The sequence below is a fragment of the Callorhinus ursinus genome, unplaced genomic scaffold (genome assembly GCF_003265705.2).
Source record: "Callorhinus ursinus isolate GAN/ISIS: 27379988/994484 unplaced genomic scaffold, GSC_fseal_2.0 scaffold18, whole genome shotgun sequence".
NCBI classification, from domain to species: domain Eukaryota; kingdom Metazoa; phylum Chordata; class Mammalia; order Carnivora; family Otariidae; genus Callorhinus; species Callorhinus ursinus.
The window spans coordinates 6,221,194-6,237,060 of record NW_027397080.1 but is presented as its reverse complement, the minus strand read 5'-3'; the positions used below and the strand labels follow the sequence as shown (position 1 = coordinate 6,237,060).

Sequence of the window (15,867 nt, the reverse complement as noted above, 5' to 3'; positions counted from 1 at the left end):
CTCCATCCTCGACTGTTCTTTCCACCCTCTTAGGCTTCTGGCCATTGCCTCCGTCTTTTCCACCACCCCCTGACCACTGGCTTGGTGCAGGGATTCCCTGGCTCTCCGCATTGCTGAACTTGGGCCAGTGCTTCCCCTCAGGGTTCAGCTCTTCTGCAGGTGGATAAGCTGGGAACACACCCCTCTGCACATGACTCCAGGATCCCGGCACCTGAACTGCTCGTCTGGGCAGCCCTGCCCCAGCATGCCTGGTCCTGTTGGCCGGTCTTTAGCAAGACCTGGGGCAGAAGCTACCTACTCCATGAAGCCTACCTTCACCCTTCTCCTGCCTCCCCCCGCCCCCCAGAAAGCACAATAAGCAGTAGCCTTGATGTTAGAAGACCCGAGTTCAAGTGGCAGTCTTGCCATTCCCCGAGCCTTCATTTCCTTGACTTTTTTTTTTTTTCAACTGGAGATTAAAAGTGTGCTTTGGCTCAACTGACAGGGAATCACATGGGAAGCTGTTTGGTAGCTATGACGGACTGTGTCCACATGAGGGGTCAATTGTTTGAGGTTTGGGAGGGTTTCGCACAGAAGGACATCATTGAGACGGAATGGGTGGCCCATGGAGAGGCAATGGTTTGTGTACCAGCACAGAAGCATGAGAGATGCCTTAGGGAAATGGAGGGCAGTATGGGGTGGCTCAAATGCAGGGTGAAGGACGGGGAGGTGGGGAAGGAACAGGCTTTGGAGGTCAGCACGTGGCAGGCAGATCCTGCAAGGCCTTGAGGGACTCTTAAGGAGCTTATCACACTGAAGGAAGAGGGGAGATTTCAGAGAGTTGACACGGTCAGACTTGCACTTTAGGAAGATCACTCTGGTTCCTTGGGGACCACTGGGTGGCAGAGAGGGCAAGCCTGAAAGCAGGAGGCAGACCAACCTGGGTTAGAGGTAATGCAGACCAGGAGGGTAGTTTTCAGGAGATGGTAACCCAGGACCTGGACCTGTGCACCCCAAGTAAGCAGGGAAAAAGACTCCCCTCCCCACCCCCAGTAAGGCTTCAGCTGGGAATAGCAGCCCCAAGTTCTCAGGCTCCTGAGTCACCTCCTGAGGTTTATAGCTGCCCTGAGGCCAGGTCAGCCTCCTTCCTCTGTCCTAATTGCTTCCTGCCAAGGAAGCTGGCCCCCTCCAAGCGTCCTTGGGAAAATCCTCGTTAATGCAATTGAGTGTTTCAGGAGGAAGCAGTCACCTCCAGCTGCCACTGCCCCCAACTCCCTGCAACAAACAGTGCCTCTCTGGCCATTGCAGGGGGAGGGGGAGTTGGTATTCTAAGAAAAACACATCAACACTAACTCCATTCCAGGAGGTCTCAGGGCCTGGGCTGGTCTCCTTGTGGACGGCGGAAGAGGTTACGCACTACACAACACCCGTGACCAGCAGGGCAGGTGGGACTGAAATCCAAGATCTGCTCCACTTGCCAAGCTGCGCACCATGGCATGACAAGGCTGTGTTTATTCAGAAGAAGGGGTATACTTTTCTCATTAGGCCAAAGGTGCCATCCACTGGCCCAGCTGCATACTTAGGAGGCTGTTTACACCCAGAAGGGGTGTCTTTTCCTAATTTGCACAAGGGGCACCAAATGGCCTAATTGTAATCCTGGCTCTTGGCCTTTCTCCCCACTCCCCACTATCCACTCGTTTGGGCTCTATGACGCCTTCTACTGGACAGAGGGAGAAACTAAGTCCAATGTTACCTGCCATTAGCTCCCTTCTGGGGAAACTGCTCTGCCCACAGGCCCACACATCAGCACCTGGTCTGGCCATTGATGAATGGACCAAGGGCTCCCACCATAAGCCAAGCTCAACCAATCAGATTCTTTTGCTTGAGAACTGGAACTGACGCAGAGGGGAGTTGTCAGCTGCCCGGAAGTCCTGATACAGAGTTGGGGATGGAGCCACTTTTGCAGGGAAACCAAGGAAGTCTGAAGAGAAACCGAGGAAAAGAACACAGATGCAAAAACACATATTGCCAAGGGGAGGAGAGACCCCGAGAGGAGACGGGAGAGGCCCTGTTGCCAGTTCCAGTCCTTCTGAGGCCCAGCCATTCTTGATTTTCCCTCTTCAGGGTCCCTTGTAATCTGCTCACCCCTTTCTTTGAACTAGCTTGAGTGGGTCTCTGTTCCACATAAGCAGAGCCCTTGCTAGAACACGGCCCTCAGCCCCAAGGAGGTTGCTGAGGTAACCCCCCTGTTGAGCTCTCCCCAGGCCTCCTCTCCCCCTGTCCTGTACCCCAGCCCTACCTCAGCTTAGGGAAGAGCAAGAGCCCTCAACGAAGGTCACACCTTTATTCACGGTCAGTGAAAAACACACTATACAGCACAGGGTTGAACAGTGAGGACAGTCACCGCGGCCACAGCCGGGAGCAGCACATGGTGGGGGGGGAGAAGAGGGGGCCACACAAGAGAATGAGCTGGGCTGTCGCCCTCTGCCACCCAGCTCCCCCTTTCCCCCAGGCCTCCACACCCCCACAGCCTCCACCGAGCAGGAAGGGCCAAACACCCTGGGAGGCCCAGTCCTGCCCCACCTTCTGGCAAAGGTAAAAGAAAACCTTGAAAATTTCAGAAAGAAAATTCCATATTTTTCTGAGACTTTGAAATTGTAGGATTTGTAGGGTTTGTTTTTTTTTTCTCAAAAATGATAAAATATGTAAGAAATGTATTCTTTCTTCCACAGTGATCTCTGAAGTCAGAACAAAACCTCACCCAGGGTGGATCTTCAGGAAAATTTGTTGCTTTAGTAAATTTTTGTGTAAAAATATTTACAGTGTCAGCTTACTACTACCCTGTGTGGAAACCCCAGCTTGTTCTCTCATTCTCTCTCTTTCCTTTCTCTTCCCTTGCCTCCTTCTCTCTCTGCAGCAGGATGAACTTCTACCTCTAGATACTGTCAGTAAACGATTCAGTGCCCTTGCTTATGGGCTTCCTTTTTCTTAATTTTTGATTTAAAGGTAAGTTATATAACCCTGACTATAGTTCAAAGGACTGGAGCAGCCATCTGAAGTAGACCTTGCTGATGATTTTTAAAGATAAGAAATAAGGGGCTCATCAGTTAGCCCAAAAGGATGAAGGAGGACAGAATGCAGTTAGGAGGTAGATTCTGGAACCTTTCAATTCAGACTTGCTGCAAGAAGATACAAAATTTCAAAAGGAGAGTTTGAATATATCACTGTTGTCACTGTCTGTATATTTTTGTGTTTCTGCGAGTCATATTTCAATGTCTCCTCACCTCGTGCTCTATGGCAAGTCCCTCATAGCTGGCACAGGTATCGGAGGCCTGCCTCTCTTCTGAAGGCAGGGCCGGTGCTCTACCACAGGAACCCCTGAGCACACAGTCCCTGGGACATCCAGGAGCATGTGGGAGCAAGGCCTGGCCTGCATATGGCTCTTCCCATCAACAAGACGGTGGTCTCAGTTCCCAGCCTGTCTTTATGTGTTCACACCACTGGGCTGTCTGAGAATCTTTGGCCTAACTGGCAAATATCGCCCACGGGATATGTCCGAAAGCTTGGAATGATCAAACATGCGCTCGCAGGTAGGACTTGCCCACCAGCTGGAGAAAAACAAAAACAGTTCTCTTAGAAAGGAATATGGTGGTAAAGATAGTGCAAGATGCTTCCAAGGTGCTGAGTCAGAGGCTTCCCAGGACAGCACTGACCTGTTAGCAGAGCTGCCCAGAAGCAGAAAACAAGATGCTTGAAAATGTTGGAAGTTCAACCAAGCTCCTATTTCTTTTTGGAAGACCACCACCTCAGAAACTTCTCAGCAGGAAGCTTGTCAAAGACCAAAACTAACTTAGCTTGCCCCACAGTCAACTTTGTACGACTCAGACTCAGAGAGATGAGGAGGGAGAAACTCTGAAGGAAGACACCCTCTTAGAGCCTTGGGTTCGTGTCTTGGCCTATTTCACCCCCTGACCACGTGCCCTTGCACGAGGGAATGCCCCCTTTCTGTACCTCACTTCCTAAGACTGGAGAAAGGGAATGAAAAATCTCTATTTCCCCGGGCTAGAGGATAGAATGAGATGGAGTAGATGGCAAGCCTTTGAAAGCCATGAAATTCTGTGTGACTGTGAGTGAGGTTAGATTCAACGTTTGGGGGATGGGAACCCCACTTTGTAAAAAGCCTCTCCTAGAAGTCTCACTGAGCCAGGCTGGTATCTATGTATCTGTGGTGCTGACTAGTAGCACAAGATAACACCTAATGACCAGCGCCTCAGAGCAACGGAACATTCCTTGAGGCATTACCGGGTAAAAACCTGCTCTTTACTGCCTGAGGACGTGAATTCCCAGCCTCACCACATGACTAGTCATAGGCAGAAGACAAAAAGAGAGTGGCAACTAAGTGGCCTTGCTACCTCCAAGGGCAGCAAGAAGGAAGGTCCAATAGAGTTCGGGGCCAAAGGTCAGCATCCCCAAGGGTTTCCACATGCAGAGAGAGAAGACAGGTGAGCACTCAGAAGAGGCATGCCTTTCCTCTTTCCCAAAGATGTAGTCCCCCACCGCGGACTCAGCAATCATTCCCTGTTCCTACCCTGGGCTGACAGCACCTGTGTACTAGACTGTTTTCACCAGCAGCTCAAGAGGAAATCTGTCACTGCACATCAAAGCTAATTTCCGATCACAAGGACGGGCGAAAATAAAGTGAAAGGCTTGCAGAAGCAAGACTGTCTGGCAGTCAAAGCATGCAGCTGTATAGCTCATTGGCCCGAAAGCAGAAAGCAGAAAGCAAATCAAGTACACCTGGGCGAAGATGAATTTACCTGGCCGACTGAGGGTTTGGGGTTAGAAAGAGCCTTTCAAATGGAGCGTGTCCCCAGCGCATTTTTAGGCACTTGGTCCATAAATGCAGTCGGGTAACCTAAACAGTGGCTGGGTGGTCCTCTTCTTCTAGCTCCTTCTGTCTCTGTAGCAGAAAGAACAAGCCCATCCTTGAAACAAGACCCAACCCAGAAAGGAACTACCAAGATGTGGAAGATACACTTGTCTTACTCTCAGCAAGCCTTGTTTCTTTCTGTTTCCGAAGTCAGCATCCAACCAGAGCCGGTGCATGATAAGAGAGCTGCCCACTGAACTGAAAAAGTCATTAAAAAGGAAGCAGCAGAAGCTGCTGAGGGTGACACCTCAGGACTTAGTCTGATAAGAAAAAGTGTTATTTGGTAAGTTTGCTGGCATTTTTCCTCTTTTTTTTCTCAGCTCTCCCTCCCCCCACCCACAAAATTAGCATTTTCTATATTCATTTAATCATTTTACAAGAAACCAAGTAATAGAAAGTATGTTTTAATATCCTAAACTAATAAAATGACTTTAGCTCTTTTAAAGGGTACTAAAAAAATAAGTATTACATAAATATCAATGTTTCTTAAACCTTCCACTCACAATGGTTCCTAGACTTCCAAATACTTTTCATTTAATCCTTCTGCAGCTCTGGCTGGAGGTGAGCTGAAAGATTTAATGGTTCCTTTCAAACTAACTGGCCCTAGCACACCCTCTGCTCAGTTGTGTGCCACGTTCCCATCTGAGACTCTGACCACTGGAAGAGTGCCTCACTTCCCGTATGAGCTTCCAGAGGGCACAGGATGTGTCTTGTAAACTGCCATGACCTTAGCACCCAGCGGTGCCTGGCATTGAACCGGTGCTCAATAAACGTTAGGTGAAGAAAGGACTGAATGAACACTCCACAGGCTGGGGCCAGAGGGGCCAGGTAGAGTCAAGGGGGCAAGGCAGAGACCACCTTTAAGGAATTTAGGTCCTCAGCAAAGGACAGACCCACTTTGACCCTTTAACTGGGATCTGTGAGACCATATCCTGTAAAGTGTAATCCCAGGAAGAACAGAATTTCAGAGCAGACCCGCAGCCCCCCTTCCTCAATCCTGCCTCTTCCGGCAAAAGCCAACTCTCTATGCCCAGTGGATGTTGGTTCTGGGCCAAGACTGGGGGTGGGGCTAGACCACAGAATACCTGAGGCTCTGTCTCTTTTCCAGGGTGAGGTGGTCCCTCAAGGATCTCGACTGAGGGGGAGCAAGGGCTTGGGCAGAGGGGTGGGTGGGCCAGAAAGTGAGGCTAGAGTACCCCTCCCCCTGAGAGGTCATCAGGTTGGGAGGTGGCCACGCCCCTCCTGGCCAGGGGCCCTGGCCCTCACCAGCCTCTACTTCTGCATGTCACACTGCAGCAGCAGCACAATGGATGGGTCACTCTTGGCCGCCTCCTTGAACTCCTCCAGCGTAATCTGGTCGTCCTTATCCTGGTCCATCTTCTTGAAGATCTTGTCCACACGCTGCTGGGGCGTGAGCCCATCCTGGTTCATGCGCATCATGATCACAGTGCCCACCATCTTGTAGATAGCCTGGTGGCGGTGGGGGGCAAGGGAGGAACTGTGAACACTCACAGCGGGCAGGGACGGTCAGGGGTGAATGAAGGGGGTTGGGGATGGGCAGGGAGAACATGGGAGAAGGCGAGGATCCTGGAAGGTGATGTATGCTCATTAAGACTGAATGGGTATCTCATACCACACATGTCCACAACCCAGCTCTTCACCTCCAACCTGCTCTTCCCTCAGCATTCCCTGTCTCAGTAAATAGCAAATTCATCCTTCTAGTTGTTCAGACCAAAAGTCTTGATGCCATGCTAGACTCTCCCTCATGTCCAATCCTTCAGCAAATCTTGTCAGCCCAAATATTGCAACAGGTCTCATATCCAACCACTTCCACTGCTCCCGCAGAGTTGCTGTTTTCCATCAGCTCCTGACTGGCCTGCAGTGGAAGCATCCTAACTGGTCTCCCTGTTTCTGCCTTCCTGTGCCCTTAGTCTGTTCTCCACACAGAGAATAGAGAGCTGTAAATGGCTTCCCATCTTGCTCAGAATAAAGTCAAATCTCTACCCCAGACTGTGAGATGCTAAGTTATTTCCCCTCACCCACTTCTCTCGTACCACTCTGGCCTCCTGGCTACTCCTTGAACACTGCAAGCACAATCCCACCTGTGTCTTTGCATTTACTGCTCCCTCTGCATAGAACACTCTTCCCCCAGACGTTTACATGATTAGCTCCCTCACTTTATTCAGGTTGCTGCTCACATTTCACCCCATAGACTTCTCTTCCATCACTCTCACTCCCCTTACTTTGCTTTGCTTATCTTCTTCATAATACTTACTGCTTGACATAGCACAGGTTGTTTTCTTGTTTTAAAATCTTCTCACTACAGAAGGAGTGTCCTAATAAGGCAGAACTTTGAACAGTGCCTGGCACATGGTAGGCACTCCATACATATTTGTTTAAATATAATGAGTTAGAAACTTAGGCTCTGGAGTCAGAGTCCTTGGATTTGAGTCATGAACCACCACTTGCTATGTTTCCTCCTCTGTAAAATGGGGTTTCTGTCAGTACCTACCCCATAGGGTTTCTGGGTAAATCACTTAGCACGAGGCCTCTCCTACACTGCGCACCCAACCAATGCTAGTTAGCCCCTGGGTCCTGGGAGGCAGGGTGCGGGGACAGGTGGAGTGCAGCCAGGACGCTCCCAAGGCCCGACAGTAGGGTGCCTGGAGAGGGCTGGAGAGGACCCTCCACGAAGACAGGAGGGGCATCACCCCAGCACAACCTGGCCTCCCGCATCCACCCCCGCGTACCTCGATGATCTCCAGCATCTCCAGGCGCGTGATGCGCCCATCGCCGTCCAGGTCGTACATCTCAAAGGCCCAGTTGAGTTTCTGCTCGAAGCTGCCGCGGGAGGTGACCGAAAGGGCACAGATGAACTCCCGAAAGTCGATGGTGCCGTCGCCATTCTTGTCGAAGGTGCGGAAAGCGTGCTGCGCAAACTTGGAGGCATCGCCGTAGGGAAAGAACTGAGGCGTGGACGGGGCGTTGGGGCAAAGCCACAGCCTTGCGGTCTCTGCCCGCCTCCTCAATTGCCTGGCCCCCAACCTGGCCGTCCAGCCCTCCCCCTAGATTGCCTGGCCCCGCCTCCAGACGTCCGGCCCGCCCCCTGGAGTTCCCTGGCCCCGCCCCCGGCCGCCCGGCCCGCCCACCTTGATGTAGAGCTGCTGGAATTCCTCCAGGTTGAGGATGCCGCTGGGGCAGTCCTTCAGGAAACCCTTGTACCACTGCTTCAGCTCCTGCTCGCTGAACTCGGTGTTCTGCACCAGGTCCTCCAGCACCTCCGGGGCCAGCTTGCTGTTGGTCTTCCCCATGGCAGGGCCTGGGGGATATGGGCTCCCTCAGTTTGGTCCATGGCAAGGCCCTCACCTCAGCAGCGGTCCCCCAAGTCCCCATAGGACAGGGTTCCCTTTCTCCACAACAACCCCTCCCATAACAAACCCCACATTCCCACAGCCAGGATCCCCTCCTTCCACAGCAGGGTGGGTCCCCACCTGTCACCACCATCCTCAACAAGCCCACCTTCCTACAGCTAGGCCCTATTCTTCACACCCCTTCCCAAAGGAGGTCCTGTCTCCCTCCCCACACACGGGAGGGGGTCCCTTCCCCCATCACACTCCCCCATGGCAGGGCCTCTTCTCTCCACAGCAGCCCCTCCCCTCTCCTCATAGCAGGTTTCCCTTCCTGGCACCTAGGATCTCCACCCCCAGGTCTCAGCTCCCCACCTTCTCACTGACCAGGGCTAATGTCAGTCTTCATCCTCCCCTCTCCTGTGTACACCTGGCAGAGCTTCTCACACCCCTAGGATAGAGTCTTAATCCTCTCCTTGCTATTTAGAGCTTTCCTCCCAAGGCCCTACCCGCCTTTGCAGGCTCTTCAATGCCCAGGGACCTGAGGAAGGCTCCTCGTGTGTCCCCCTGGCACCATCTCCCAAGTTCTTCCTCAAGGCATTCCAGGCCATCCCAACAGGAAGCTTCTCTCTCTCCTTCCTCTGTACAAATAGAAGTCCTAGCTGATAGCATTGATGACCCTGACTCATCCTGCTTTTCATTAGTCATTCATTCCCTGAGCATTTACTGAGGCTGACTGTGTGTGCCAGGCCCCGTGCCAGTGACGGGGATAAAGTTGATACAGGCCAAACTTCAATAACTCATAACTGGGTCAAAGAGGTATCTGGCTGATTGTCAAGGGCCTTCAATCCATGCCAAGGAGCTTGGCCTATACCCATGGGGATTTTAAAGCACGGGCTAGGAAGATAGCATTCAGTCCACAAACAGAGAATGCTTACAGTGGCAGGTCCTGAACTAGATGCTGGGATGAGAGAGAAGGAATGTGTTTTAGAATTTTTCCTTTGGCTACAGTGCGCAAGATGGCTTGGGTGGGGGAAAGAAGAGAGCAGAGAGGGGTGTGCAGCATAGTTCAGATGAGAGATGGTGACGCTAGGGCAGAGGCTGTGGAATGACATGGATGGATTGAGACATGTTAGGAGGGGCACTAGCAGGGCTTGGTGACTGAATGTGGGGGTGAGAGGGACAAAGAAGTGCAGACAGATGCTTAGATTTGGGGCTGAATGGATGGAGGTGGTGGTGTGGAAAAGCAGGTTTGGGAAGGATGAAGAGTCGGTCCCCCACTGGAATAGAAGCCCCTCATGTAGCCTGTGACAGAGGCAGTTTTTGCACAGGGAGGTATAGGACCTCCCCAGGATGCATCAGGAGTGAGGTCTTGCCAGGCCCTGAAGGTGGACACTCTTTATCTAACCTCCATGGAAGGAATATCCCTCCAGGGCCTGAGTTTCCTAGGACATGGCCCAGGAGGTAACTTTGACCTGTCTGGAGTCTTTTTGGAAGGGCACCAGACCCCGACCCCAGGGTAGCCTGTCATGAAGATACTCTGGAAAAGGAAGTCAGTCTAGCAGAAGGAATTTCACATCCATAGCCCACTGCATGTCAGTGTGGCTTCTAATCCTTACTCCTAGTAGCATCCAGAAAAACCAGGTCTGATATTGGTCTCTTCCAAGCCCTTTCCCTTGCTACATGGCTTCAAGTTAGTTACAGGATATCTCTGGGCCTCCTCCACTGGGCCATGAGGAAGATCAAGCATCAGCTGGGAGAGCAACATCCTCCCCCACCTACCACCCCTGCAGCATGAGGAATCCTCCATGCTCCCAGGAGAAGCCGGGGTGGGGAGAGGCAGACCATCTTCAGGAACCTGGAATGTGGGGTCCAAAATAGCTACCCTGGGCACAAGGATGACTCTGGGACACCTATGGGCAGAAGAGGCAGGCTACATCCCCTGCTGATCCCTCCCCAAGTCCAAAGCACACTGAAGGCTCGGGGTATAGTCAAGGAGGCTAGAGAACCCAGAGAGAGAGGTGTCCAGTAGGGGAGGTGAAGCCTCTCCAGCATTCTCCTGGGGGATGTGCCTGAGTGTCTGCGTAAGGGGCTGGGTGTGGGTGGGAGCACGTCAATTTATGAGACTGCAGATCTGTCAGAGCACACACGTGCACGCGCGCGCGCGCGCGTGTGTGTGTGTGTGTGTGTGTGTGTATCATGGTTCTGTGTGGCTCTTGCCTTCACCCTTTTCCTCCTCCCTGTCCTCTGCTCCCTTCCCACAATTCTCTATCTCCTGGGGCCATACCTGTTCCCAGCCCAAATTTGGTCCCAGCTTCACTGAACACTATGCCTCCTTCTTCATTTCCCTTCATTTCCTCTATTGTTCTTAGATGGCCAGTCAAAGCCGGCAGGCCCTTTAAGATATCCCCTTATTTTAGTGGAAACTGGAATCCCGAGGATGGAGAAAACTGGCTCAGAGTTACACAGCAGGTCAGTGGAAGAGTCCAGATGGCACCCAGGCTGAATCCATGCCACATGCCTGGACCACCCTCTCCAAATCATGGCGACTCTTGTCCAGTACAGACCTTCCCCACTCCTGCCTGCCTTCTGGGAAAACCCTAGTTCTGATCTCCCTCTTGCCCTCAGTGGGACCATCTCACTGAGCTCCAGGCCACCATATCTGACATCTAGGAAATATCCATCCCTTGAGATGACCCAGCTCTTCTGACTCTGCTCATCTACGACCAGACACCCTCAACCTGTGGCCCTCTTCCCTCTCCATCAGCCCTTCCTTCCTTCCCTCCCGCGTCCCAGGGGCAAAATGCAATCTTAGTTACTTTTAGTCTCTCCTCTTCCTTTTCCCTAGGTCCAACTGGCACCAAGTCCTGTTGTTCTCCTGGAACTTTAACCGTGTCCTCCCTCTCCCCATAGTCAGGGCCAGGGGCACAGCTGAGGGGCTGAGATCCTGTGCTGCATGCTAAGCCATGCCCATGGGCTCAGCTGCCTCAGAGGGAGTGCCTTTCTTCTGACTTCTCTGTTCTGAGGCAATGCCATTCCTGGTTTTGCCCAGAAGTACGACATAGGCTAGAAGGGGACATGCCCATGAGGCCCCTCACACTCTAGAATCCTCTAGAATCTGGCATCAAGGTGCCCACCTGTCTAGCCCTACCTCCCACTGCTCCCTTCACAACTACATGCTCTCCAGTTAGTCTGCACAGAGCCAGGACCTACGTCCCTATTGCATAGTTGCTTTCCCTTAATATCCTTTCTTCCCATCTGGGCAGATGCAGCTCTCCTCAGCCTTCAGGCCTGACTGAAGCCCACTTCTTATGATCAGCCTCTCCTGGCCTGGACACTGGACAGTCAACAGCATGGATTCAGCATTTGAGGGCCGTGGAACTGAGCCCCGCAAGTGTGTGGACTCGAACTCTCTGACCCTCACCCGGTGCTCTAGAATTTCAGAATGGAACCTGATTTGGAAGAGATCTTTGTATTTAACCGTGGCCCAAGCCCAAAAATGTCCTTCAAGCCTTTTCCTCAATGGCAAAGAGCTTATCCCCTCTCCATATAGCCAAGTCCGCCTTGGGGCAGCTCAGAGAGTGAGAAAAGCACTTTTCCCATTGTTCTGAGGTTTGCCCTCTTGGAGCTGCCCCACAGTGGTCCTGCTCCCCCCTCTGTGGCTGCACAGAACCACCTGCAGCGACCCAAAGGCCATGTCTGGAACACAGAGATGTTCAATGAACATCCCTTGGTGAATGCCATGAGAGGGGCAGAACCCCCTTCTTCCTCCTTGGAATGGCGTCAGGCTTTTTTGTTTACCTGTGTTCTCTTGCCATTGCACCCATTTCAGAGACCATGGAACCCAGACCCGGGAAAGGAAGGGTGTGCCCAAGGCCAACCACAGCCCATCAGTAGCAAGGCAAAGGCCTTGGGGGCATGGCATGTTCTGTTGGAGCTGAGGCCCTGCTCAACCCGGGCAGGCTTCTCTGCCCAGCTCTTGAGGGCTGCCCTCCAGCTGTGAAGGAGATGGCACTGCCCCTCTGTGCTCAGAGGCTTCTTCCAGAGGGCAAAGCTCGGGGTCCTGGGCTTCACATGAGGAAGTGGCAGTGAGGGTGGGAGGGATTGAGGGAGGCAATAATCCCACACCCTCACCCAGCTTCAGAGGAGCTGGTGCTGAGACGGTTGCCATGGTGACAACAGCTCCCTGGTCAGGAGATTTCCTCTTCCCTCCGCTCCCTTTGCTCTCCTCTGAGCAGCAACCATAGCGGCAGCAGCCAGGTCTTCTCCCTCTCCTTAACCAGGGGCAGGGCATGATAAATAAAAGGCGGGCCCTAGCGACCTCCTCCACCTTGGAACTGTCCATGCCACATGGGCCGGTGGTCTGGGAGGGACTCCTAACAGGCTGAGAAGGGGCCTGGGCCTGGGCCTGGAGAGTGTGTGGGAAGGGGAGGCCTGAGTAACAAGCCATGTCCCCTTGGTGAGGACTAATGCCCCTCAGGCCTCTTCTCTGAAATGTCCTAATGGTTCAGGGCAAGCGTGAAGGGTCCCATTTGCTCATAATCAGCCACAGAACCAGAGCGTGTCAGGGTTGGAAGGCTGTTCAAGACCATCTCATCTAGTCCCCCCCTTTGTCCTGCCCCTTCCTCATTTCATGAAGGATCAGAGAGGGAAGTGACTTGGCCAAAGGCAAACAGCAGCTGAGGCAAAGGCCAGATTTAACCCATCTCTTCTGCCTTCCAGATTCAGGCTACCCTGGGGGAAGGAGTGACACAGTCCACATGGAGCTTTGGCAGGTCCTTGTGGAACAGCAGGAAGATAGGAGAGGGGGAGCAACTGGGCACAAGAAGGCCAGAGAGGATCCAAATTAGAGATGTTTGAGAGGTAGAATGAGAGGACTTGGTGCCTGTGAGGGGTGAGGGGAACGGGGAAGGCTGGGACCTTGGCTGCAGTGACGGACAGGTCTGCTGGGCGGTGGTGCCCCTGGTTCATCCTCCAGCCAGGATGAAAGAGGCCAAAGGTGGGGCCTCTGCCTAGCCCTGGGACCATGGGGGGTGGTATTGCTGTTGAGAGAGTGTAGGGAGGAGAACTGGGGGGAGGGGAGCGCTTCTTTCCTCTTCCAGATATGCTGTGAGCTCTGACAGCTTGAGGGGTGGGAGGTGGGGACAGTCTGAGGGGAAAACGTGAAGTGGGAGTAGGCTCTCTGTGGAGGTGGAAGCTGTTTCTGGGGGCAGGGGCCTTGATGTGAAGTGCACGGCGAGCTGCTGGGGGGGCGGTTGGTGGGGGCTATCTGTGGAAGGGGGAGGTTGCCATGGATGCTGGGCAAACTACCCATCTCCAAAGGGGAAGGGTGATTGGAGCCTCCTCAAGCACCAGCAACACCACACCCCCGTGTGTGTGTGTGTGTGTGTGTGTGTGTGTGTGTGTGTGTGTGTGTGTGGTGGGGGGCTAGAGTAGTGGGTGTTCTTACCTGAGCTGGGGGTAAGGAGACAGCTGTGCGCCCTTTCCTGGAACCCATGGGGCCTGGACTAGGGTGGGAGTCCCCTGCCCAGGGGCGGCCCTCCAGATGCTGCCGCCTATCGGGGGAGCCAGGGGTCAAGGATGAATGAGGGGGGCAGGAGAGGAGAATGGAGGGGGAGAGGACAAGGGCCTCTGCCCGGTCCCGCCCGCGTTACCTGAGGCCGCTCGCCGGGTCGCTGGATGGCTCTGAGCCTCGGCGGGCCGCGGGGACCGAGACTGGCTCGCGGGCTGGCGGCCAGGCTCTCCGAGGTCCGCACCGGAGCCGCCTCCCAGCTCTTGTATCACTCTGTCTCTCGGAGGGGACACGATTTGCATAAGCCCCGCCTCATCCCGAGCAGGTCGGGCGTTGATTGGCTCCGCTGGGGCGGAGTGGCAGGCGGGGTTTCAGGTGGGGACGGGATGGCCAGTGAGGTCCGGCTGCCGGAGCGCGCCCCGCCCGCCCGCGCTGACCTTCTCGGAGTCGCGAGGAAAGGGGAGGGCTGTGCCCCCAGCGGTACCCCACCCTAGGGTTCAGACCCCGGGCCGCAGTCTGGGGCAAAAAGTGATGACTGAAGTGGATTCGCAAAAACAACCGCACGGTTGCTGTGGAAACGGGAGAGCCACAGCCGAGTCTCTAAGCCTTCCCTTCCAGGGCCCCAGCGGGGGGTGGGGATGGAAGAGGGGATGAGTCACAAGATGTGACCCCCTCCATGTCCCACCCGAAATTGGAGGAGGGCGACGAGGAGCTGCGGAGTAGCTGAGTGCGGGAGGGAAGGGCTGGCGTGGTCGGCCGCCCACGCCTTCGCGTTGTCCCCGCAACACACCCACTGCGCTGCCGCCGTGGGCCTGAGAGGGGGCCGGGTGGGCGTCGAGAGCGCAGCACGGATGGCGAAGCGCCCCACCTCTACCTGGCCCCACGCTCGTCGTGCGCGCCCTGCAGCCCCTAATTCTGATCCTCTCCAGACAGGCCTTGCTTAGTGCTCACGGACCCCCAAGAGGCCTCTCGGGATCTCCTCCAGAAGGTCCCTCTGCCTACCCCATGGACCCTCCTTTCCCCGCCCCCCCCCATCTTCCCGTCCCGCAGACAGAGCCGGTCCCCAGTCGCCGCCAGTCTCCGGCCGAGGATGTTGACACAAACCCGTGGCGGTTTACACTGAGTGGGTCTGGAAGGTTTCAGGGCCCAGGGAACACCTCTTCCCTGCACTTGGGGGGTCTCCCCAAAGCCCGGCCCGGCTGCCCTGGCCGCTCTGGCAGCTGAGAGCTCCCGACCCAAGGCGGCGGGAAGGAACTCTTTTATTCCAAACTGGGGGGGGGGGGGGGGGGGGGGGGGGGGGGCGACCGGAGCAGGTATCTCTCCGACTGGGCCACGTGCGGGGGAGGGACTTCTAGGCATCTGTCAAAAGTGGGGCGGGGCGTCTGGAGATTGGTCGAATGGGAGCTGGGATGCTGATGGCGGGGGGCCGGGGAAGGGGGAAGAGGCCGGGCTTCTGCCGAAAGAGCAAAAGTTGAGGTGAGCCCGGGGATGGGGAATGAGGACAGGCCAGCCACGAGTGGAGGCGAGGCTTCTCGGGCTTGCCCTCAAAATTCCCGGGCCAGGCTCCGTGGGGAGGAACCAGGGGACATCTTTTTTTTTTTTTTTTTTTTTTTTAAGGAACCGTCTCATTCCCTCTGGAACCCGTTTTGCTGTCGCATTCTCCGGTCTTCAGGCTGTCTTTTCTCTGGGGCCCTAACGGGATGACAGCACTACCTGGGCCTCCAGTTAGCTGGCACATCCCTGGCCCCTTGGTTGGTGACTCACAGGGACAGGGGTTTGAAAGCCCTGACACTGTCACTTCCTGAGCACCTTCTCTGCTATGGGCCCTGGGGACCTAGAGATAGGCAAGAACTCCCCCCTGTTCACGGTGAAGCGGGTGCTATTATGACTCCCATTTAACAGATGAAGAAACTGAGGCTTAGAGCACTTAAGTGACTAGCCCAAGCTCACAAAGCTAGTAAAGCTGCAGGGCTGGGATTTGAACCCAAGCAGTCTGGCTCCAGAACCCACACTCCTAGCCAGAAAACAATACCGCCTCTCTTTAAGATCTTTCAAGTCCTTAAGAGCAGAGACCCTGGATTAGAATATTCTTTTCTGAT

At 54.3% G+C, this 15,867-nt stretch overlaps 1 protein-coding gene across 3 annotated transcripts; it reads right to left on the bottom strand.

Annotated features, from left to right (window-relative positions):
• Positions 1 to 1,487: 1,487 nt before the first annotated feature.
• Positions 1,488 to 14,063, bottom strand: HPCAL4 (hippocalcin like 4). Of its 3 annotated transcripts, XM_073902844.1 has the most exons (5): positions 13,911 to 14,063; positions 8,059 to 8,228; positions 7,660 to 7,875; positions 6,176 to 6,379; positions 1,488 to 1,960 (listed from the first exon to the last, which is right to left on the bottom strand). In XM_073902844.1, the coding sequence occupies exons 2-4, from the start codon at positions 8,218 to 8,220 to the stop codon at positions 6,182 to 6,184; spliced, it is 576 nt and encodes a 191-aa protein (XP_073758945.1). In that variant the 5' UTR covers positions 8,221 to 8,228; positions 13,911 to 14,063; the 3' UTR covers positions 1,488 to 1,960; positions 6,176 to 6,181. The 3 variants fall into 3 exon arrangements, with proteins under 3 accessions (XP_073758945.1, XP_025712537.1, XP_073758946.1); XM_025856752.2 differs by lacking the exon at positions 1,488 to 1,960 and having other exon boundaries at positions 2,310 to 6,379; XM_073902845.1 differs by lacking the exons at positions 1,488 to 1,960; positions 13,911 to 14,063 and adding an exon at positions 8,766 to 8,881 and having other exon boundaries at positions 2,310 to 6,379.
• Between the last annotated feature and the right edge of the window lie 1,804 nt (positions 14,064 to 15,867).

Bases quoted from the DNA above. Each gene is read 5' to 3' on its own strand.
- HPCAL4 (XM_073902844.1), bottom strand. From the start codon at position 8,220: ATGGGGAAGACCAACAGCAAGCTGGCCCCGGAGGTGCTGGAGGACCTG. The intron at 7,876-8,058 runs GTGGGCGGGCCG...TCCACGCCTCAG, and splicing joins TCCAGCAGCTCTACATCAAG to TTCTTTCCCTACGGCGATGC. The intron at 6,380-7,659 runs GTACGCGGGGGT...CACCGCCACCAG, and splicing joins AGATGCTGGAGATCATCGAG to GCTATCTACAAGATGGTGGG.